Here is a 24,273-nt window from a genome sequence, read left to right as displayed (position 1 = left end):
CCAGAAGGTGTCAGCCAAGGGCTTCCACCGAATACTCCAAAATAATTCACTGTACAAAAACCCCTCACTACCACCTTGCTCCAATGCTAGTGCTTGCTGTGTAAATCCAGATGACAGCAAACCATAAGGATCTCAGTGGTTTAAAAAAAAAAAAGGTGTTCGTCTTTGTAACAATTTCTATTTCAATCAGATTGAGTTTGTATTTTTTCCATAAAACCCTAGCAATGTCAAAAGGCCACACTATTCCAGCACACAAGTCTATACAAATGCCAGTCCTTCTAGTGGAAGTGGATAGGTCTTTTACTCTTCTTTCAATTAAAGAGGGTGTGATTTCCTCCATTTTTCCATTCTGTTATTTTAACACTCTTAAAAGTTTTGTTTCTTTGAGGTAATCCTGACTTTATTCCCCCATATCCCATTGTTACCTTTTTGATCACCTACTGGCTGTTTGCCATGCTTCTGCTCCGCACATTGCTCACCTAACCTAATGGAAATGACTGGTTAAAGTATATTTATTACCCAGATATAGTGTGCTAATACTGTTTCAAATGTCAAACAGGAGGCTATAACAACTGGCCGGGGTGGGGGGCGGCAGATGGAATGGATGCATCAAGCACTCCTCCCCTATCCCAAGTGAAAGACCTACTAAGGCCACCACGCTGCACCATCAGCACGGTGGCCACTCAGAACTGCAGGCATAGTTATTGCCTAAAAGTGCCTGAAGCATTTTTATCTCTACTAAAATTATGGTAAGATCTCAGGTAACATTTGCCTTTATTGTCGTTTGTTCATTCCCACACATTTTCCTGCCAGAAGGGATAGGAGCAGGACATCATTCAGAAATCTCCGTCTCTCTATGAAAGCAAACATCAGCCTTCAGGTAACCACCACCAGAACTAACTGTAGAGGCACTCTGTAATTGCAGTTGCCATGCAGTGGTTGGGCACTGCCATTACCTTCATCGCACTGATAAAAGTTCACGCGGACGCAATTTCTCACCAAAGAGAAATTCTACTTTTCTATCTCTGGAACATGAATATTGTTCTGTTTGTCCATGTCTTCATGTGAAATGCATTATCTCCCAGAAAGTTCTGCAAGTACAGTAAACCAAAATGAGACCGATGAAGGCTCAATCTTTTTCAAACCACCACAATCCTGATTTCTCAGCTCAGTGGGCTGCCTCTACAAGAAAGATTTATGCAAAAATATTTAAATTTAGACTGCTTGAAATACAAGACCAAGCATCTCAGTGAGACTTTAATTATTACATTATTTTCCATGCTATGACAATTTCATTTCTCAGTTTCTATGCAAAGCCTGACAACATGCAGCAAGATTATACGCACGCAAATGTATGTAAATGGAGCATTAGAACAAATCAGATCTGTGATTTGGGGATAACATTTTGCCCTTCTATTTCAACAAGTTGAGAGAACAGAGCACAGAACAATACTGTGTGCAGTATTTTGTGTGCAGAGGATTATCAAACATTTACTCTCCCTTATGCCACGAAGTACTCAGTGTCCTTAATTCTCACTGGGAGCAGGGGATCTCAGCACCACACAGAATCAGGCTCATCCAGTACTCATTATTTTGGAGAACCATATAAACATGAGTTAATGCTTACATCAACCTATTTACAAGCAAAGTTAAAACAGTACCACAGTTCTGGACATTTTTACCTGAAAGGGACTATCCCACCCCTTGATAAACTGACAGCTGCTCCAGGCTTAACCCTGTTCTTCACATAAACTAGTACTGTAAAGATCCAGGAGAGATTTTATTATGCTTTTGTTTATTTGGTAAGAGAACCTCTTCTAAATTATATCAACACACTAAGCAGGTAGCTCTATTGCCTTTGTCAGCAGCAGTGACAACGCACTGAACACTTCAGTCTGACCCAATTACCCAGGGAACTCGCTACCTTACTGAGCCCCGGCCTTGTTCAAGGGGCTTTGCATGACACACAACAAATAAAGAGTCTTGATTCCAAAATTTTGCAGCATCCACATATAAAACATGGGGGGGGAGGAAAAATCCAAACCAAGCAAACAAAAAACCCTCCTAGGTTAGTGATACAATATTTTGAGGATATTAACCTCCAAAGCTTCCTGGCAGTGTGTTTAGTGTGGGGAATGTAACAGGGTTATAAGCGTGAAGAGGAAGGTGTAGGTGTATCTAATCAGGAGACAGCTGAAAACCGACCCTGTCACATGAAATAAGCAGGCTGGAAAAAGACGCAGCTCCTGGAAAAGGAAGAATGAAGCCTAATGAGAAATCTGTGGCATGCCAAAAACTCTGGATTAGGAATGAAAGACAGACATTGACTGTAGGTATTTTTAAAAATGCAATATAAATGATAAAGTTGTGCCCAGCACGTGAAGAATGAAGATTTCAGTCTGGCTCATAGTTAGAACAAAGACACTGGGGGCAGGGGAAGGTGGTAAGATAGGAGCACAGTAGTAGATAAGGGCTTTCAGAAATTTAAACAGTCAGGGATAGAATGGAGATGAGACCAGAAAATACCAGTACCATAACTGCTTAGCCTCTTTTCCTGGTCAGAGCTTGCACACAGCACTCATGCCCATCAGGCAGGTGTGAGAAGCTTCTTCCCCACAAGGGGACTCTGAAGAGCAGGTTGGAGAATGCAGGTTCCAAGAGCTGCTTCAGGTCTTCCCTGCTCTGAGGAGTCCTGGCCTTTCACAGCTGCCCCGTGCTGGTGTGGCCTGACTGTCTAAGTATACCGGGAAATTTAATTACACATTTCTTTTTCACCTTTGCCACTTACCTCATCTACATGGCTATGCTGATAAAGATATGGGGTTTGTTTCCTTTCTCCAAACTATAGCACCTAGCATTAAAAAGAAAGTGTAACAGTTCCCAGCACAACCAGCTGAGCGAGCAAATCAATCACAAACATTAATTAAACTCAGCATTTACATAGGTAGAGTCGAGCATAAACTTAATTCACTGTGCAGCCTCACACACAGAAGGATGATGCTCAGAGCTTGACTGTGCAAAAAAGTGGAATATATGGAAATAGTCTGGATGTGTTTAACAGGCCTTAAGCTTCAGCAGTAAACTCTACACAGAAGCACGAGGGTTCCTGCTCATCTGTGCTTCACAAATACATATGCAACAGGTAAAGTTCCTGCCGTTCCAGTAAGGAGCACTGACAATTGCATAGCTGCCTGCAAAGGCTTTTTACAAGCCTCAGATACAATACAACTGAATGCTAATTTCGGAGCAATCCAAGTCTGCTGTCTTCCTACATCTACATGTAGCAAAATCTTCCGCAGTCGCAGGCAAATTATAGACTTAATAATCACAGACGCTGTGCAGCATTATGCAGTAGCTACAGGACGCTGCCTTACTAACAATGCATTGCCACTGATTTCAGTGTACCATAGTGCAACAACAAAATCATTAGAAGAGAACAAAATGTCCATTATTTTTTCTAAATGACAAATCTGAACACTGGGAGGAAAAGAAAGAAAGGAAAGCAGAGCAGGAGTTTCTGCTACAAGAGCTGTACCAACCACAGCAGTAGAGATGAAGCCTGGGCAACGGGGGAGGAGGGAGGCACAGAAGCACCCTTGCACAGTTTGCCACCGAATATCTGATGGGGGCAGACGAGCTCCGTAATAGACAGCAGACATCTACTGCAGACAAAAATAGGCTACATCATGACAGCAGTAGGTGCCAGCACATCAAATGATGGCAGAAGACATGAATCAGAAAAATAAGAACTATATTGCTTGACTACAATTCCTATGTTATGCTGGTTTTGTCATTATTAAAGCACAACTTTTCCATTTTATATGTTATTTCTTTGTCCTTGTAGCTTGTATAGCCCGTATGTTCACAACAGATGGGTCCACGCTCTAGCTCAGTGATGTTTTCCTAATTATAATTAGATTTATGAAATTCTTAAAGAATTTTAAAGGAAATAGTCCCTGCTGAGGCAAGGTGAGCCAGCATTTCTCCACTGTCATCAGCAAACACCAAAATTAAGGAAGTGAAATTGGTAATATTTTATTTAAAAAGCAAACAAACTTATTTAAAAGGTAGATCACAAAGAGCTGAAGGAGACAAACAGGCAGAGTCTTGGGAAAGTTAATATGAAACAAACAAAAAAAAAATTCAAGTGAAACTTTGCTGCATACACAATCCAGACAGATTTGAGTAGAACCCAGGGGTCCAGAGGACTCTCAACCCTGATCACTGAATTTTATCTGCCAGATACTTTAACTAAATTGTTTCTATTTCTTAAGCATCATTAAATAATTGTCAGTGAGATGAAATAAATTAGGAAAATTTAGGGTTAAAGTAACACTGTGTGAAACAACTTCAGATATCTCCTAACTTTCTAACTTAAAGAGTGTTTAATGTTTGAGTTCACACTTAATCTCTGTTACATTTAAGTTTGCTCTAGTTATTTCAGATTTTACCTGGCTCTTTACGGACTCCATTTGAATTGTGTTGTAACTAATTCTACAATACAAATTGTTGAACAAAGAGTTATAGTTTTAGCAATTTAGCAATTCATTAATTTAGTAAAAAATTATAACAGTGTGGCAGACTGATTACTAAGCTGGCTTCTCAAATGCCAAACACACTGGTGTCTTTTATAAGGTTGATTTAACAAATGGCTGCATCATGTTTTCCTGATTTCACTGAATCATAAACCAAGAAGCTCTGCTAGTAATCATATCAGTGATTTAAAATTTACATGTAGCTGATTTTTAAATGCATTACATCTTTATACTGTAAAGTCAGTAAAACCTGTCGTATGTTATTTAAAGCTGTAAAATCATCTGCACTTAAACTGCGAATTGTCTACCATTAATTTGTATCTTCGAGCAGAATCAAGGCACTTTAAACCTAACAGCTACAGGCACATGCCATAGCTAAGATAACATGTCTCAGATTGGAATAACTACAAGATATTATGTTAATATTACAACACACATGGTGCTTTTCATAGAATATCGAACAGACAACATTCTGTCCTTCTTTACAGAAAAACCCCAGCATTTGTATTTTGCAATTTCTACTGCGTGTTTCCTATGCAAGTCAGGTCAAGAATAGCTCGCATGACTATTACAGCTCCCAAAATTATGTAGACTTCATAGCAATACTGCAGATGTCTTAGTCTTTCTAGCTCTTTTTTGGGAGAATAGAAATCCACACTTTTTGAAGTATAGGGTTGCATGGAGCTCCTGAATAACTCTTCCAATTCTTGTGCCACACGATGAGACAGTGCTGTTACCAGCTCTTGGGAGAGAAAATGGGGTACATCACCTGGGCTTGGCAAAACTTCGTAGGAAAAGAAAGAATCCAACTCTCCTACCAAACTCTTCTCCCTCCTACAGACCACCTGCTAAAAGACAAAAGGCAGTAAGAGATAACAGGTGGGTGCAACATAATTTCTTTGCCAGTGAGACTAGCTTCCCCACCTAATTTTAAGTCTCCTTCTCCATAGCAGTTGAGATCCGGGCAAGCTGTGGGTGGTGCCCTCTTGATAAGTAATTTCCAAGGCACAAGCAACTTCATGGTCACTTGTGAACCAAACACTTTCTTGAAAAGTTTTTTTGACTTCTTGGGAAATAAAGGATTTACTGTTATCCAAAAATTAGTGTCCCCCTCTGGAAGCATGCCTCTGCCAAAACATCTCTGGGAGTTCAGGACATCATAGTCCCAACAGCTGAACTGGCAGCTTTTTTCCCTTCCTTATCCAAATCAGTGAAAAGCAAGCCAAGGTACTTCAAGGGACCTTCAGCAGCAGTTAATGCTCGCTTGGCTGCCTTCGCACAGCAGCGGATGAAGAACTTCACTAAGCGAGCGAGTGGAGTCCCTTGCTACCTGGGCAAGGTGAGCACACCAGGTCCAAGGTGGGCAACTGGGTTCAGCCAAGCGCCTGGATCACCAGAGAGGTCCATAGCGATGAAGCAGGTCCAAGCTCAATCTGGGAAATCAGTCCATAGGTCTGGGTCCAGATCAACTGAGAGAGCAGGAGTCTCAGCTTAAAAGCAGCTCCCAAAGGAGCATTTGCAGGGCCTTGCTGCGGCTGCACCTTTTTTCGTAACAGCACTTACCAGCCAGCTGACCCTGACACAGACAGCTAAACACTTCTAGGAGCTGGCGAGTGCCCTCAGGGCCCTGACATATGCACACGTATTCCTCAGTGCGACCAATCTGTCTAGGATAGTCATTTTAGCAGTGATCAAGTCACTAGACATTTTGTCTATCAGAGATCCATTCAAATTAAGGTATTTATTTCTGCTTTTTTCTAGTTCTTCTTAGCCTTGCACCAAAACCCAATAAAACCATGTGCCAATGAAGTTTGTAACATAATGGAAGAATATTTGGGTTTTTTGTTTAATGGCTAACCCACAGATGCTGCTAATAATTCTCTATAGCAAACTGGATTCCAATTCTTTCAAACGTCTTCCAGGCTTTCATGGCTAGTCACCTGATACTAATTAGCCAAGACATTGTACTAATTAGTACTCAGCAGATGATCTCTCTTTCACTAGTTAGAGATAACATGTTGAATACCTTGTTGACTATGTCAGTTTTGCTCAAAGTCTTTTCAGCCAGAAGGCTTGCTGCTTTCTGCAGACTTTGGATGAATTATGTAAGTGCTTCCATTTTCTTATCAGAGAAACCAGCACAAAGAACTATGACTTAGGAAACGTGGAGGCAAAGGAGGGAGAAACATTTCATAGCAGTTAATTACTTCAGCTCAAAGATATGTAGTGTGCAGAGACACTGGAAATGGACACCCATGGGAAACAACACTGAGCAACAGCAAAGCCCCGCATTGCCACTAGATTCTCATCATCGCAGCTTTTACTTCAGCACTTTTCAAAGCACAGAAATTAGAGATATTGTGCTTGACTACACAGTCTCACTGCCTGGGACAGGAACAACAGACAGCTCCATGCTGCCACCATGGTTTTTCCAAGTTCCTTGATTACATCATTATAAGCCAGTTAAATTATGAACCAATTTTCTCCCTTGTTTGCTTATTTTGAGACTTCACACATCAGAGAAAGTCACTGTTTGGAATCCACAGCACTTTTTGTTTTCCCTTACTCTCTTGGTTATTTAGAGCATCTGTTTATAACACCATCCTTCGGCAGGAACCAAATGTTTCTTCAGACAACTAATTGACTTTGATCATAGCTGAAACTGGTTAGAGATACATTTACGATTTATACATGCACCCATCTTCCGTGAAGATATGAGAAAGTTTCAAGCAGGGCTAAGGTGGGGAAGGACTGTATCTGAGATTACTTAATCCCAGTGTCTTTTTCATAAAAGAAAAAATGACATCCCATGAAAGTACAACGGCAGAATGCTGAATAAGGCAAGCAATGGGTCACCTAATTGCACCCTGAGTTTAATGCTGTTAAACAACAGGCTGTATTTGCCTTGTAATTTCACAAGTGTAAATAAGTGCACAGCCAGAATCAGCACTGCCTCAGCCTGAGTGCACTCTCAGTGTGTCAAATCTCTGAAGTAAACTGTAGCTTATACAACTGAAGGTTTTTTTGCCTTTAGCTTACTTAGAAAAGGCTGACGAGTCTGAGGACAATCAAGGTTTCTGAGCCCACTTAAGGCCATACACAATCAAGGAAGTTCCTGTTTTGTCATACCTGTGGGCAGAATGTTGTATTTAAAAAAAGCAAATAATGCAGCATAAACACTCAAAACGCTGAAGTTACAGTAATTCTAGAGGAACAGCAGGAACACAGTTTCCTTTAGAAAACTCGACTAAACTAAGAACAAACTTGAGAGCTGCTTTAGCTATGTTTATTACATGGTTCTGTTAAAAAAAAGAAAAATTCTGTAATCTCATTCTAAGTCTTTGTTCACCAAAAAACCCATGCAGAAGTAAAACTGAAACTAATGGCAGTCAAAAGAATGGGTAAACTTTACACATAGCTACAAAATACTACTTTAAGAAAATAAAAATGTTCTTTGCAATAAGATTGGCATTAGAGATTAAAAATTTTTTTTAGTTAACTGATACCTGAATTTGTTTTGTTATATGGTCCTCTGGCTTCTTCATCAACATGAACTATTTTAAATCAAAATACCTGTACTAAAAAATTCCTTCTTCTGAGCAATTTGAAATCCTGCTGACTCTGTTTTTGCAACTCAAAAGGCCTTCACAAATGCTACCCCAGGTCAGAGCTATATTTCTGGAAATGATTGCACAGGTTGCTAAAAAGCAGTACCACTCTTTACTTGAATAGATACCAAGTTTTAAATCTTTCACCAACACTGTTGTTCTCATGAAAGAAATGCATTAGTTATTTTGTGTCTCAATCAGTTGCTGCATGCTCCTGAACAGCTCTTTCCCTCTGCCCAAGCAGGGTCTTGTTAGCTAAGAAGCTTGTTTAAGTACCATCTATGCCAGAAACGGGAACAGGCTTATGAGTAAAGAAAGCACACGCGATAACTGAGGCAAAGCCAGGACCCCAAGTGAACTCAGTACAAGCCTTCCAGCTTCACATTATTGGAGTGAAGTACCTTTACAGAATGAAGCGACCAGTTAGCAAGATGTTGTTTATTCTACTTTATAGAGAAGATGATATTTTATTTCTGTGTGGCTATTTATCATCAGGTTTTTAGGGGTTTTGTTTGGTTTTTTAAAGTGATCTAAAAGAGAATTAAATAAGATTTCAGGAAATACACAAAACAAGAATGGAAAGTAAATGCAACAAATCTCAGAGCTGTGTCAATGTTGCAGCATTCCCAAAGTGTTTATTTGGATTCTATCTACAAGCACACCTGCATTTTTCAGAACACGCATCAGGAAGCAATGCCAAATTAGAACGGAGGAACCGGAGGGCTCAGGTTAAGGAGGTGAGGTATCGCACCCCAAAGCAGCACGCACGCTCTGGATCATGCGAGGGAGGGGAGCTATGCTGAAGTGCATGAACTTCATTTCCACAGCTTCCCTCAGGCCCGTGACAAAGGGCTCCCACCCTGCATCCACACGCCACAGAGATACAAGTACCACTACAAAGGAAAACGTGAGCATTGCTAGAACAGCTGATTGCCTCCCTCTTGCTCATACGCATCAGGGAGATTACTGCTGCCACTTTCTTGCAATCGTAGTTTGTAAGCAAGCAAGCTACGTTCAAAAACACCAAGCATATCACATTTTCCATTCTCATGTTACAAAGAATTTTTAAAAATTTCTGTCCAGGTACATCAGGAACTTTAGCTGCCCTTACTCTTCTGAAAGCCTACCTTATAGTGACAGTCCAGAGGGCTATGCTCCAGACGCAGTCCAGAGATTGCTGGTCAAGAGCCTCACTGGGCCCCTTTTTCTCGCTGCTACACCCCATCGTTTTGTTACCACAAAGTACGATCCTCTTGCGCAAAACGTAAATTTGATGTCAGCTCAGGCACGCTATAAATGCTGTACAAAGCTGCTCCGCCAGACCAAAATGCCCAAATTAGACATCAGGCAGAGGTATATTTCCCCAAAGTGTAATGAAAAAGCAAGGCAGCATTTATCTATCTATAGAATATATATATAAACTGTTATATAACAGTATGCATATCTTATCCTCTGCCAGGAAAATGGTGCAATAAGCAAATATTAAAAAGCAGCTGGAAATTCACTAAACTCTACAGAGGGACAACCGGTCAGAGAGGTCTCTGGAGGGTTTAGCCCCCAAAGAAGGCCTTTCCTCACATGCATTTCATTTTCCTCTTTCTGACTCCAGTCCCCTCCCTTCTCTCTTAAATACGGAGGGGAGAAAGCCTGAACAGCCCCTTTTCTTCAAGTCACAGTGCATACCAGCTGAAGGCACGACAAACGGCAACAGACCCGCTCTCACATCCACCTCTCAGACAACTACTTGGTGAAGAAGCAGAAGAGGCGCACCATTCATAGAAAATGCTTCTCAATAGGAAGAACAGCTACAGTTGGCACTTCCCAGTAATCAAAGGCCGTATCTACCAAAAACTGGCTCCTAAGTTTGTTCTCACACATAGCAGATGTTGTAGCAGAATGCAGTTACTATGAGATTAATAACACTCATTCTTTCAGTCACTCCAGCCAAGTGATCCAATCCCTCCAGAGCAGTGATTTTCAAACTTTGCTTGAGCACCCCACACGTGAAAAATTTGAGCATGGACTGACAATACATGTTTATAAACTATATACATGTACACACTACTAATACATTAAGTTCTTTATTATACATATACAAAAAAAGAAATTTAAAAAGGAAAAGATATGACAAACATTTCAAAAAATTCTTCTACTTATTAATGGTATAAAAATATATTTTCATCCCACGCTCCAATGGATTGTCTTGCACACACCCCGCTTTGGAGACCACTGATCTGGCAAAGGTGGTAACCTTTCATTGGACCAGCTGACATAGCTGGGGGAAAGGACCCCTCACACTCCAGGTCCTTTCCCATATTACTTACCAAATACGCTCAGGCCTGTTCAATCTCCCTGCTCATACATGAAGTAAAGGAACTACAGTTTTAAACCAACAAATCAGAGCTTGCTTCACAAACTTAAGTTGCTAATTTGGGCACAAACTAGGAAAACTATCAACTGTCTCCAAAACTGCAAAGATCATGAGTTCACTCACAATGAAAAGAGCCAGTGAGCAAATAAACCTGAAGCTATTAAGAGGCCTCTTCTTGGGGCTCTTAATGGCTCAGCTGGCATGGCTCAATTGCAAAGTTAACCCACCCTAGGAGAGCGTACGCTTTTCCTAACTACATTATTACTATTTCTAATGTTTTAACTGTTGGCAAGAAACAAAAACCTCAGATACAGCTCCACGCAGACTCCTTCAATGTCTCTCCCAAAAGGAAATTTTACTCACTGTCTTAGAATGATATTGTAATTTATGCTACTACTTTGTAATTACCATCTATAAATGCAAGATATGCTAATTTCTGGATGACTATCAGGGAAATACACTGAAAGCATATTATACTGCCGAATATTCCAATAAGGTTTTCACTTGGAGTACTTCAAAGTAGGCTTCAAGGGGAAGCAAACAATGTACAACAAGGGAACAATCTTGCTGCAGAGGCAAGATGAGGCAACCTCTGGATGACTAAGATCTTATTTGGCCCCAATCCATCATCATCTAGCCAACATCAAAGAAATTGTACTATAAAGAACAAATTTTCATAATGAAAAATCTACACAACCTTCTATCTGCTGTTGATGCTATCTCAACAGCATCAAACACTAGCTGAGTGGTTTTGGTCCAAGAGTCATGGTCAGTCCCTCTTTAATTAAGAGCATACCAACCAGAGATCAGTTTCACAGTGCATCCTATCTTTATCGAAGGATTTGTCCTCCAACAAACAAGCCTGCAAAGAACTTTAGGAAAACAAAGGTCATAGTTCAAGTTAAATGAGAAACCTAGCTTTTCAAAAAAATGAGTACTTTGACTAAATTGGTCCGGGAAAGAAGAGTCATGGTAAGGCAAACACTACTACTTGATATCATCGATAAGCCAATAAGCATAGCTTTGCAAGAACAGGTCACAGAACAGAGACTGCCACTTTGGTGAACGCTTCTTCCCCACACAGGCTAGACAAACTAGAAGAGGCAGCAGCGATCCGGTATCAGCACAGTAGTCAGGCTCATCTAAATCAGATTCAGTCAATGTGGAATCGCAGTTCAATCACAGGCTGCAGCCAGTGTTCCCAGAGCCTCCCAACAGCCTACAAGATTGACAGAGCCATTCACTCAAACTGGAATTCCTTGCGTTTATAAAATACATGATAAAACAAGAGGGGAAAAAGCCATCTACATAAATGCAAGGTTTTGTTGCAGGAGCTAAATAACAGCTGCTAAGGAAGACTACTCTGGTTGCTCCTCTTCCCATCACTCCGTGTTTGACTGTGGTGTGCTGTCCAACCAACCATGTTTCAAAAGTAGCTTTCATTTCACTGATCAAATACATATAAAATAAGCCACCTGCCATGTGAGAAAATGACTAATGCTTGAATCTTTCAAGCTTTTTACTTCACCACTGAAGCAGCTTTTCAAACAGTAGCATTGGTGTTTGCTGAAAGAAATCTGCTTTTAACAACAAGATTCAAAAGGCTTAAGAAAACATATAAGGAAGACCAAAGGTAAATCTGAGTAACTTACTGCTGCTGCTGTGGCCTCCTCTCCACCTACACAGACAGAAGAAGCAATCTCCATCACGGACAAGTTTGTGGGAGCATCTGTAGTAGATGACGATCTAGGCCGACCTGACTGAGTATCTTGGGCAGACCTCCTGTTGATCTGCGGGCTTCCTTTCGGGGCTTCTGCCTTGCCCCGCCTGCTGTGCAGGCTCGTCCCTCTCTTCATTTTAGGTGGCACTCTGATCTGCTGAAGCACCCGGTTCAGAGCTGTGGGGTGGGTGGAGACACCATCAATTTCAGCACAGACGCTTTGGCTTTCCAGATCCATTTCAGGCTCCAGATCAGCCTGAGCTTGCTGAACATCATGTGGAGAAACTGATGACCTCCTGCGCTGATGCTGGAATAGGTGCTTCAAGCCTTGACCAATCACATTAATGTTCTCCAAAGCATTATGGGTTATTTTGGATAATTTTTGCTCTGATTCATGCTGTTTTTTGGTCTCTTGATCTTGGGGTTTGCCTCCAGGATCAGGGTCATCACACAACTGTTCAGTGCCAGAGGGCTCCATTGATGACACCCAAGAGGTTTACTGGACTACTCATACATAAATATGTCCCCTGTCTTTAAAAGGCTTGTGTTTGTTTTAAAAATGCCAAGATTGTCAGCCAATTAGGTGTGCAGTTGCTTCAAGAGTGACTACACATGCAGCTGTGCCACGGTGATCTCATGCTTATCTAATGTTAAACAAAAGAGTCATTATTATACATCCATGCAGAAAGTAGCGGGTTAAAAAATCCAATGTGCAAAACATGCCATTAACAAAACAAAATCTATCAGTTTTCCAAGCATCCCTCCATGTGGTATTAGATGCATCTAGGCTGTACGCAGAAGCCAAAGCTTATATGAGACAAGTCATTCATTGCCTAGGGGGAAAAGCCCAGCACAAAGGGTATAGGAAAGCAAGAAAGGTAAAAAAGCTGTTCAAAAGGGGGGGGAGAGGCAGGGAGAAACCAGTTTTTATTAAGGCTAAGCCCATAGTAATATCGAACAGAACATGAGGTTAAACTTCTGAAGAGCATGTTAGTCTCTTTGGCAGAATTAATTTGTTCCTTGACAAAGATCTGATATTTTGTGCTTGAAATGTAATGTCTGCTCTGTCCATCTGATTTTCCCATAGAATGCCTAAGTGCATATATTAAATACTGTGAAAGAAAACAGAACACTTCCAAATCAGTTATGCATTTCCAAATAGTAAGAAATGGCTTATTACTGCCAACATCCGCTGATGGCACTGGAAACTAGATGTGAAAATCTGTCTTCAAGCAAGAACAGGCAAGTGAAACGGTTTCAATTGGCAAAGTCTTGTCCATAGCTCTCAGAGAAAACAAAAATGCCTTTTAAAGGTAGATTAAGCAACCAATCTGAAAGTGAGCAGCACCACTTATGTGTAGCTCAGTCTCTCACAGAGAGGAAACATGCAGCTTTTCTCCAAGAGATCTCAACCTTACCTATCAGCTGGGCTCAGGCAGGAGTTGGTTATATGACATTGCAGCTGAGCACTTATATAGTAACACACTATTGGAGAAGCACAGCAAAGGAATGAGGAAGGAAGAAAGGACACAGTATCTGAAAGAGTTTCATATCAGCACCATGAGATCACATGCTCGGAAGCTGACCATTGTTTTCTTGCAGGAGAAAGCTTTGATTAGGCTTCTATAAATACAGAAACCAGATCAGAGGTCTACCTCAATCTTGGCAGAAAGCAGCCCGTGCTTTAGAAAAACAAAACAAAAACATTTTATTTGAAATGCACCATATGTTTGGGATTTGAGAGCATTAATTTTTATCTTAAAACAGCTGCAGAAACATAATGCATTGAGGTTACAATTAAAGCGCTCTCAATTTTGTGCATCTGAAACCTGACACAATGGGTTAAACAGATATTCAAAAATGCTTTCCAAATTGGCATCCAAAAATATCAGAAGAGCTGCCTCACACTCTTTTTTCCAAATGTCGTTGCTATCAGCTGGAGGCAAGATGAAGTTCAGTACTTACAGAAAGCAAAACACTGGAATCATACAGGATTTCACCTCAGTACTTTAAACATGTTATAAGCATCGAGTCTAAATATATTGGCCAGTTTAACCAGTAACACATTAAATGCAAAGTAATAAATTACATCCCAGAAAAATGTATTTACCCATATGCATGCAGAAATTGTGTGGCAGAATCAAAAAAATGTGCAACCCACCTTGTAGTTTTACATACTTAATGCTTTCTTAAATGACTTCAAATGCCTTTATGTGACTAGTATTATGCTTTGACTTTTGAGCTCGCTCTTTCTTAATATTTCTTTTTTCTCATGTAACAGGTTTTCCAGAAGCCTGAACTGCAGGTCTCCCCCAAACACAATTTCAGTTTTGGGGGAAAAAAGGCAAAACTAGATTTTCCTTTTCATCCAACAGACCAAATGGTTAAGTGAACAAACCTCACTGCCTAAAAGGCAAGACTCCCAAAATTATTTGGCATATAAAATACAAACCTGACAGCTAACCCATAACTGCCTTTTTTATTTTAACTAATTCCCTCAGTATTCATTTTTCAGTCAGAACTCACTGAAGAAATGTAGTTCGTATCAAAGATGCCCAATATACTCTCTAACCAGTAGCTTTTTCATCTCCTGCGCACTTTCTATCCAGATTACCACTGGTAATACTGCTGATCTTAAAGAACACCACTTCAGTCTAACTAGAGTTCCATGCATTATCTGCTGGAAACCATTAGCCTGCTTAAGCTAGCCCTGTCTCAATTTACAAAAAACAGCCTGAAACAAATCAGCCTACAGTTCGCTCACAAACAAGTCACCACTACCCCTGTGTATTCTGTGACTCATTTCTGAAATTACACTGACTCGTATCTTTAAGAGGCTCCTATATAGGGAGCTTTATGGTCATCTCTGTTCATATTTCTATATGTGTCATCTGTTGTGAGCCTGAAAAGAGCTTTTCAAATTGCATACCTGGTATGAAGATCCTTAAAACTACTTATTTGTCCTAGTATCTACTTTTGGGGAAAAACACTACTCAGATGGGAAGAACTGTGCATCAGCAGAATTAATTAGCACATTTATTTCCATTACGATTCAAGTTTTCTGCTTGTTTTTTTTCCCCACTTACAACAGCCTTTATATTCTGTTTGAGGGAGGAAATAGCGTACTTCATAGTAGGAAGTCCAAAAACACACATTTCTTATTCATACGAGAATACAATACATGAGAAACAAAATTCACAATTCCATACACAGTCATACTGAGCAGTTATTATAATATTATTACATTCCAGAACATGCTAATATAGTCCTTCATTTGTGCAATTATTTCACAGCAGCACTGGGAAACAAAACAGTTCAAATGGAGAAACTAGCAAAAACAATATTAGATAACTGTGAATATATAAACTAGTACTTGCCTCCATCACTTGCCCTTTAGCATGGCTGACATACAGCAGTCCCTCCACTGAACAAAACTGCAAAAGAAATTGGGTATGAGATGCAATTCTTGGAAATGGGAGGAAAGATGTACACAAACAACAAAGTAAGCATGGTTCCAACCTCTAGATTATTTTTTTTTTTGTTAAATCCAAGTGCCTCTAGAGGTTGGGCAATTTTAAACTTTTTCAAATAACTGAAGGGATACAAACATAATTGAAGTTAAAACTGAGTTAATCAGGAAGTTCTTGTGAAGGAACGTCTTCTCTTGGGATTTCTGGCCACCAGTATGTGCTGAAAGCGCAGGTAGATTTCAGAGCTCTAGCCTGCAAGGTCAGACTGGTTCACAGAGATTTTATTTTCTCCTGTTTAGTCATTCAAATGTTCTGGGCACAGGTCAAACAGCTCACTCTTGCTTATCTGGAGCTCACCTAACAGAACGTGAGAATTGTGAGCACTTTGGAACACGAGCACCCTTCAGTTCATGTCACAGGGAATCCTCTGTCACCCTGGCCGAACTGCTAGCGTGCCTAACAGCAACCTCTGCAGGAGGCAACAGAACCAACGCTGCCCACTGCAGCAATAACCCACGCAAAGCACCCTTCCGGAACAGCGGGCCGCCGACACGCCGCACCCGTCTACGCAGAGATGCGGTAACGGATCCAGTCACGGCCTTCACACAGAACGTGCGCCAAGGATTCAAAGGACTGAGTCCAACCCAGGCAAAGCACGCCATGCCCGAGGACACCATCCTGGCTTTGCTCTCATTTCCTAAAGGAAGGAACAGAGTATTTCAAGGGCATTTTGTTGATCTGTTTAGTGTTACTGCAACAGCCCAAGGTAAGGCCAGAGGCTTGCAAGGAGAACACAACAGAGGATGGCTGAGAGCAGACATTGATTGCATTTCTCTAGTCAGACTCACATATTATTCTGAACCACAGCTAAATCACCAGGTTTTCCAAAGGTCATTAGTTACTCAACTAGTTCTTGAAAACAGGGACACAAGCTTCAGAATACATTAGCACTCAAGAAAATTACAAGACACTGCACAACTGGAGCACTTTGACTATTTTATTACACACCAGATTCCCACCTCCAGAAGACAGCAGAGATAAAGAAAATGTTAATCAGAAACACTGAAGTGGGATGCTACAATATGAAGAAAGCGATGACAGCAGACATGAAGAACTTAGAGAAAAATGAACGAACGCATTTTTTTAAAAGGTCTTGACATAGAAGAAATTACAGTCCTACAATAGCATGAGTGGAGAACTAGGCACAACGCGTGAAGCATTGTTAACATACGAGGTGCCACTAACATAACTTCATAGCCATTCTACTTGTCTTTTTTCTGGTTTTAGTTTTAATGCTATTTTTTATTTAAGAATTTTAAGAGCTTCCGCCAGTGAGGCCGAATGTTAAGAGCTTCCGCCAGTGAGGCCGAATGTTAAGAGCTTCCGCCAGTGAGGCCGAATGTTAAGAGCTTCCGCCAGTGAGGCCGAATGTTAAGAGCTTCCGCCAGTGAGGCCGAATGTTAAGAGCTTCCGCCAGTGAGGCCGAATGTTAAGAGCTTCCGCCAGTGAGGCCGAATGTTAAGAGCTTCCGCCAGTGAGGCCGAATGTTAAGAGCTTCCGCCAGTGAGGCCGAATGTTAAGAGCTTCCGCCAGTGAGGCCGAATGTTAAGAGCTTCCGCCAGTGAGGCCGAATGTTAAGAGCTTCCGCCAGTGAGGCCGAATGTTAAGAGCTTCCGCCAGTGAGGCCGAATGTTAAGAGCTTCCGCCAGTGAGGCCGAATGTTAAGAGCTTCCGCCAGTGAGGCCGAATGTTAAGAGCTTCCGCCAGTGAGGCCGAATGTTAAGAGCTTCCGCCAGTGAGGCCGAATGTTAAGAGCTTCCGCCAGTGAGGCCGAATGTTAAGAGCTTCCGCCAGTGAGGCCGAATGTTAAGAGCTTCCGCCAGTGAGGCCGAATGTTAAGAGCTTCCGCCAGTGAGGCCGAATGTTAAGAGCTTCCGCCAGTGAGGCCGAATGTTAAGAGCTTCCGCCAGTGAGGCCGAATGTTAAGAGCTTCCGCCAGTGAGGCCGAATGTTAAGAGCTTCCGCCAGTGAGGCCGAATGTTAAGAGCTTCCGCCAGTGAGGCCGAATGTTAAGAGCTTCCGCCAGTGAGGCCGAATGTTAAGAGCTTCCGCCAGTGAGGCCGAATGTTAAGAGCTTCCGCCAGTGAGGCCGAATGTTAAGAGCTTCCGCCAGTGAGGCCGAATGTTAAGAGCTTCCGCCAGTGAGGCCGAATGTTAAGAGCTTCCGCCAGTGAGGCCGAATGTTAAGAGCTTCCGCCAGTGAGGCCGAATGTTAAGAGCTTCCGCCAGTGAGGCCGAATGTTAAGAGCTTCCGCCAGTGAGGCCGAATGTTAAGAGCTTCCGCCAGTGAGGCCGAATGTTAAGAGCTTCCGCCAGTGAGGCCGAATGTTAAGAGCTTCCGCCAGTGAGGCCGAATGTTAAGAGCTTCCGCCAGTGAGGCCGAATGTTAAGAGCTTCCGCCAGTGAGGCCGAATGTTAAGAGCTTCCGCCAGTGAGGCCGAATGTTAAGAGCTTCCGCCAGTGAGGCCGAATGTTAAGAGCTTCCGCCAGTGAGGCCGAATGTTAAGAGCTTCCGCCAGTGAGGCCGAATGTTAAGAGCTTCCGCCAGTGAGGCCGAATGTTAAGAGCTTCCGCCAGTGAGGCCGAATGTTAAGAGCTTCCGCCAGTGAGGCCGAATGTTAAGAGCTTCCGCCAGTGAGGCCGAATGTTAAGAGCTTCCGCCAGTGAGGCCGAATGTTAAGAGCTTCCGCCAGTGAGGCCGAATGTTAAGAGCTTCCGCCAGTGAGGCCGAATGTTAAGAGCTTCCGCCAGTGAGGCCGAATGTTAAGAGCTTCCGCCAGTGAGGCCGAATGTTAAGAGCTTCCGCCAGTGAGGCCGAATGTTAAGAGCTTCCGCCAGTGAGGCCGAATGTTAAGAGCTTCCGCCAGTGAGGCCGAATGTTAAGAGCTTCCGCCAGTGAGGCCGAATGTTAAGAGCTTCCGCCAGTGAGGCCGAATGTTAAGAGCTTCCGCCAGTGAGGCCGAATGTTAAGAGCTTCCGCCAGTGAGGCCGAATGTTAAGAGCTTCCGCCAGTGAGGCCGAATGTTAAGAGCTTCCGCCAGTGAGGCCGAATGTTAAGAGCTTCCGCCAGTGAGGCCGAATGTTAAGAGCTTCCGCCAGTGAGGCCGAATGTTAAGAGCTTCCGCCAGTGAGGCCGAATGTTAAGAGCTTCCGCCAGTGAGGCCGAATGTTAAGAGCTTCCGCCAGTGAGGCCGAATGTTAAGAGCTTCCGCCAGTGAGGCCGAATGTTAAGAGCTTCCGCCAGTGAGGCCGAATGTTAAGAGCTTCCGCCAGTGAGGCCGAATGTTAAGAGCTTCCGCCAGTGAGGCCGAATGTTAAGAGCTTCCGCCAGTGAGGCCGAATGTTAAGAGCTTCCGCCAGTGAGGCCGAATGTTAAGAGCTTCCGCCAGTGAGGCCGAATGTTAAGAGCTTCCGCCAGTGAGGCCGAATGTTAAGAGCTTCCGCCAGTGAGGCCGAATGTTAAGAGCTTCCGCCAGTGAGGCCGAATGTTAAGAGCTTCCGCCAGTGAGGCCGAATGTTAAGAGCTTCCGCCAGTGAGGCCGAATGTTAAGAGCTTCCGCCAGTGAGGCCGAATGTTAAGAGCTTCCGCCAGTGAGGCCGAATGTTAAGAGCTTCCGCCAGTGAGGCCGAATGTTAAGAGCTTCCGCCAGTGAGGCCGAATGTTAAGAGCTTCCGCCAGTGAGGCCGAATGTTAAGAGCTTCCGCCAGTGAGGCCGAATGTTAAGAGCTTCCGCCAGTGAGGCCGAATGTTAAGAGCTTCCGCCAGTGAGGTCTTCGTAGATATACCCTACAGTACTCTAGGACCCTGTAGGTCAACACACACTTTTGACTCCAATTCCCAGCCTTTATTGTGCAGAGTCCACTTTCCAAAGGGCCCACAGATGGGTTTTCAGATGTAAGGTCATGAAAACCACTTGTATTTTCTCCCTTGTGAATCACAGCCTTCACTGTCATACAAATCAAATCTCCCAATTTCTGTCAGAAGCTCAATTTTTTTCTAAACTTTGAAAAGCTACCATACTGGGCTAATCAAAACTCCTCCAATTCCCTGTACTTATGAAGAACAGACACAATCTTAGACACAATCTTAGCTTCTTTTTTTTTTCATACATAATGGCTGTACTGCAGAGCCATTTACTTAGCATGAATGCTACACACATGTATCAGAGAGAACTTGGAGGGGTTGAAATAAATCAAGTATTGCTGGTGCTGTTTTGCTCTAGACAGCTAGATCGTCCATAGACAAAAAGTTTCTTCCCACTCTCTCATTTTTCTTTATCAAATACATCATAACATGAAAATTTTGAAAATTTCTCAAGTACCTGAGATCAAGATCAGAAGTCTGAAAAGACTTTGGCCCTTTAATTTTTAGTTAAACTATTCAAATAAAAGTTTACTCTAAATGTATTAGTTTAATAAATTGCTTTCAAAACCACAGTTATTTGGTTTGGTTATTTTGGGTCATTTGTATATAAAATGAACTCAAGTTACCACCGAGATGCAGCTCAGAGCTGACTTATTTGCAATTTGAGTAGTTGTTACAGGTACAAATGGCACAGAACTGTAGAAATAGGGAATAAAAATTATTTTCAACACAAGAACACAGAAAAGATTCTCCCTTTTTGTAGAGCATTTATAAAACCTGTTATTTACGCTGTGTTTGAATACCTTGAACCTTAATGTTAATGCTGAAGTACAATTAGCTAAGGAACCCTCACATTTGTTTTATTCCATAAACAGGTCATTTTAATTGCTCTTCATACAGTTGTAGTCCACAGTTATCAGTGATCTTGTGTAGGAGTTGCTTCCTGTTCCTCTTATTTGGCAAAAGAAAAACATTTTTCAGTTGCCTCAGGATAAGGATGATTTTTATTAAGAAACAGCCCAGCATAGTTTGAGAAATCCCAGATTATTTTCAGAAACTCATCCCAAAATGGATTCTGTAACAAGGCAAACAGTTTATCAAGGAAGACTAAAGGGGCAATAGTCACACTGGAAAGCTACATACTATGGGAACTGGGAACCCTAGCAAGTGATTTATGTCCATAGGAGGATTAAGATATTTTAAAAGCATCATTGCTGAGCAGCAACAAGCAGCAGAGCAAGTAAGGAGAGAACGCTCCCGGTGTTCACAGCTAATCCTGTCAGAAAGAGGAACTCATGAGAAGCCGGAATGGGTGTAAAATTCAAGGGTGCTGTGGTTTGGAAAATATTCAAAGAGGAAGACAACAGTAACAGAGTAAACAATTTGACCCAAAAGAACATTTGGATGGTGGCATGACTACCCAATACCTGGAGAAACAGGTATATTCAGCTAATGTAATGTAACAGAACAATTTTTAAAAAGTCCGAGTGGAGAACCAGGACAAGAATGGAAGAAAAAGATGTACAAGAAATAACTAAACACAAAGAACATAGGTAATATGGCAGAATACAGGGGGGAAAAAGTGTAATAAAGATCAGAAAACAATACTATTTTTAATGGAAAGGATACCTGCAGTTTTCAAGACAGAATTCTTCCTCCTCCTCCTCCAAAATTCACCCAAGAAAAGATTTCCTGGAATTCTAGTGGGGTCCAAAAGAAAAAACAGGGACAAGAGATAGATATATATGTAGATATATGTATGTGTATATACATCTCTAGCACCCGCCCAACTGGCCACAGCCCTGACACAGACAGTGCTCTATGCAAAAACATAAATGGAGTATGGCTCAAAGAGCAAGTGGAAAGACAAAACCAGAAAGACTCAGCATATTAAATAGCGCAGCTGGGAGATAAGGGGAAAAAAAAACAGCTTCAAGCATGTGTAAAGCAAGCCAAATTTCTGTTGAGGTTCTGCATCTTAGATTTTAGAAAAGGGGAATAACCCAAAGCGAACTACATTTGAAGAAACAGTAAGGAGTGGCAGGTGACATGCCCAAGGAATTCACTGAATTAATCCACAGTGCTCCGGGTGAGGAGTCCACACCATTCAATACAGCGGGGAAGGCTGCACTGGATGGAGAGAAACTGCCACTTTAATAGAAACAAGGGACACAGGCCCAAGCAAGAGACCTACAGCCTATTTTCTAAGCTAACTGCACTGTTGCAGGGCAAAACCAACACAGCAGGATAACAATAGGTTTTACTGATTTCTGCCTAATGATTTCCCTAAACCCTCCAACCTATTCCCAACGTTATCCAGAAGTCAAGAAGGAAATCAGCTGAATGATGCCATCTCTGCTATCCTTGCTCTCTCTCCTCATACCACAGATTCAGCAGGAACACAGTTTGGTGGCTGAAGTACAGGCTGAGAGAGCAGATATCCTGGGCTAAAACAGCTTTGCCAGTCTCGTCGGAAGATCTTGAGCACACCAGCCTCTGTGCCTAATGTTTTCCTATATGCAAAATATTAACAACTCAGCTAGCTGAGGAAGGGGAGAAACACTGAGGGTAATACTGGTGAAGGTACTTTAATAAAATGCTTTATAATGGAGCAAAACACTTAAGATTCCTTTGAAGGCAACATGCACACATATCAGTAAGAATAACTCACACTTAGAATGCCAAGCTGCTGAATTTTATAAGGTAGCCAACTGTATTCTTTTGATAAAAGGATTAAGTCAACTGACACATGCACTATAAATCCATTTGTCATTTAGTAGTCCCACAACTTACACAATAAACCACAGGTCACTTGTATGAATACCAAAGAACATAAAAACTTGCTCCAGCACACAATTAATAAAATAACAGGCTGGCAGTGTGTTTATGTATTAATTACACAATCATCACCAAAAAGCAACTTAAGATTTTTAAGATATTTATAAGATATTCAAGGACAAAAATGGCACTATGTCTGGGCCCATACAAAACATGGGATGTACCACCTCTCTCCTAGAATCCTCACAAGCCTGAAAGATCTAGACAGTCCATCCACTCGTTTGTTAGGGGTGAGCGTGCTGCAAGGAAACAGGGGTGGGAGCAGACCCAAGGTCTCTCAAAAGGCATTAAGAATTATCCTCCTCTTCTCTGGAGCAGAAGTGGGGAAGGAGGGACAGTCACTTTTTCCCACACCTTCCCCATGCACATTAACAAATAGTCATTTTGGAGGATTCAGCAGCAGACGACTTTATGCTTTGACACACCAAAATATATTCACCATTTCTACCCCTGAATCCATTAATGGTTCACATGCTCATACTGTGCAAGGGTATCACGGTCATAGACGGATCAGAAAGTGATTTTTCAACATCAGCCTCTTCTCAGATCCACATCCTGTTGAAACAGTTCCTTTCTATGACTTTATATTTAATACTGCTGACCAACAGAACTAATGCACACAGTTCTTTGTTCCTGAAAGCTCAAATATTAATCCTGTAGATAAAATTGCACTTAAGTCACAGATGAGCAGATACCAAACACACCCTTAACTAGCAACAGAACCCTTTCCCTTTCCAATTAATTTTTAAGAAACATGTTCTGAACACACCCACAGCAGAACCAAGCATCTTCAGTACTACCCACGGGCAGTCTCTGAATTACTGCTGTCCCGTATGAAGTACTGCTCACTGATTGCTGTGAATGTAAAGACCAGTAGTGGTTCTGCAAAGCTAGAAGTTCACAGACCATAGACATAAATATCAAAGATTAGGTAATTTTCCTTGGTTTTTTTAGGAAACAGCAGTGGCTGAAAGTTGAGTGACCGGTTTTCAGAACTGTTTCTACTGCTTTGCACTACAACCAGTTGCCACTGAAATCTTTTCCAACCCTCTTTAAACATCCAGTGACTCAGTGTTTAGACTATTGTTCAAAGCTATGAAGTAAAGGTCAAGACTTCTCCAAAATTAAGAACCATGCAGATGTACCAATACATCCTCATTCAGGTTTTGGTATATGCTACAAGCATCACATGAAACACAAAGCAAAATATTTCAGCCATACTTCTATAGCTTGCAACCTGTAAATTTATTAGAAGGCTTTCAAGACCATGCCGCTCTGTCTAGAGCTGGTATTCTGTAATAGTCTGACTGTGGGGCAATGTTACTGGTTCCACAGTTTAGCAGAGCTTCTTGTTCTTCCTTCTAGAAAGCACTGGTTATCTTTAAGGCACTTCCTTCACCACTGATGAATTTATTAGCTACATACAGTATTTATAGGTTTACATTACCATAACAGGTGAGTAGTCTATGCATTTACCCTTGGAATGCTCCTACATTATATGGAATTACTATTACTTCCCTAGTTTTCAGATTAAAAAAACCAAACGAAAAGGTCAAAAAGCTGCCTTAAGATTGTGCGAGGCTTTAGGAGCAGAGACCCAAACTTAAAATTTACCCTTGTAAGGTTAATGTCATACCTACATGATCTCTCCCTGCTGCCAACTTCTGATTCGCAGAAGACAGCGTACAGTACTGTATCTGGAACCTACCAAAACCGCTTTAAAAATATCCTTTCCTGAAGAAGGCTACATACAGGCTATTTTCCATCAATTTCATAAAACTGGTGCTTCAAGAAAGCTAAATCAAG

At 41.8% G+C, this 24,273-nt stretch overlaps 1 protein-coding gene across 12 annotated transcripts in view; it reads right to left on the bottom strand.

Annotated features, from left to right (window-relative positions):
- The window catches only part of TMCC1 (transmembrane and coiled-coil domain family 1), a 200,199-nt gene that overhangs the window by 84,294 nt on the left and 91,632 nt on the right, over positions 1–24,273 (bottom strand). For 5 of the 12 annotated variants that reach the window (XM_064453367.1, XM_064453368.1, XM_064453369.1 and 2 more), the window contains 2 exons: positions 15,612–15,668; positions 12,167–12,878 (listed from right to left, as the gene is read on the bottom strand). In XM_064453367.1, coding sequence (XP_064309437.1) covers positions 12,167–12,712 — 546 coding nt within the window. In that variant the 5' untranslated portion in view covers positions 12,713–12,878; positions 15,612–15,668. Of the gene's footprint in view, positions 1–12,166; positions 12,879–15,611; positions 15,669–21,258; positions 21,330–24,273 lie in introns of all 12 variants that reach the window. The other 7 variants (XM_064453376.1, XM_064453379.1, XM_064453380.1 and 4 more) reach the window with 4 other exon arrangements.

Source organism: Phalacrocorax carbo, chromosome 6 (assembly GCF_963921805.1).
Source record: "Phalacrocorax carbo chromosome 6, bPhaCar2.1, whole genome shotgun sequence".
Classification (NCBI taxonomy): Eukaryota; Metazoa; Chordata; class Aves; order Suliformes; family Phalacrocoracidae; genus Phalacrocorax; species Phalacrocorax carbo.
This window is presented reverse-complemented; position numbering and strand designations above follow the sequence as displayed.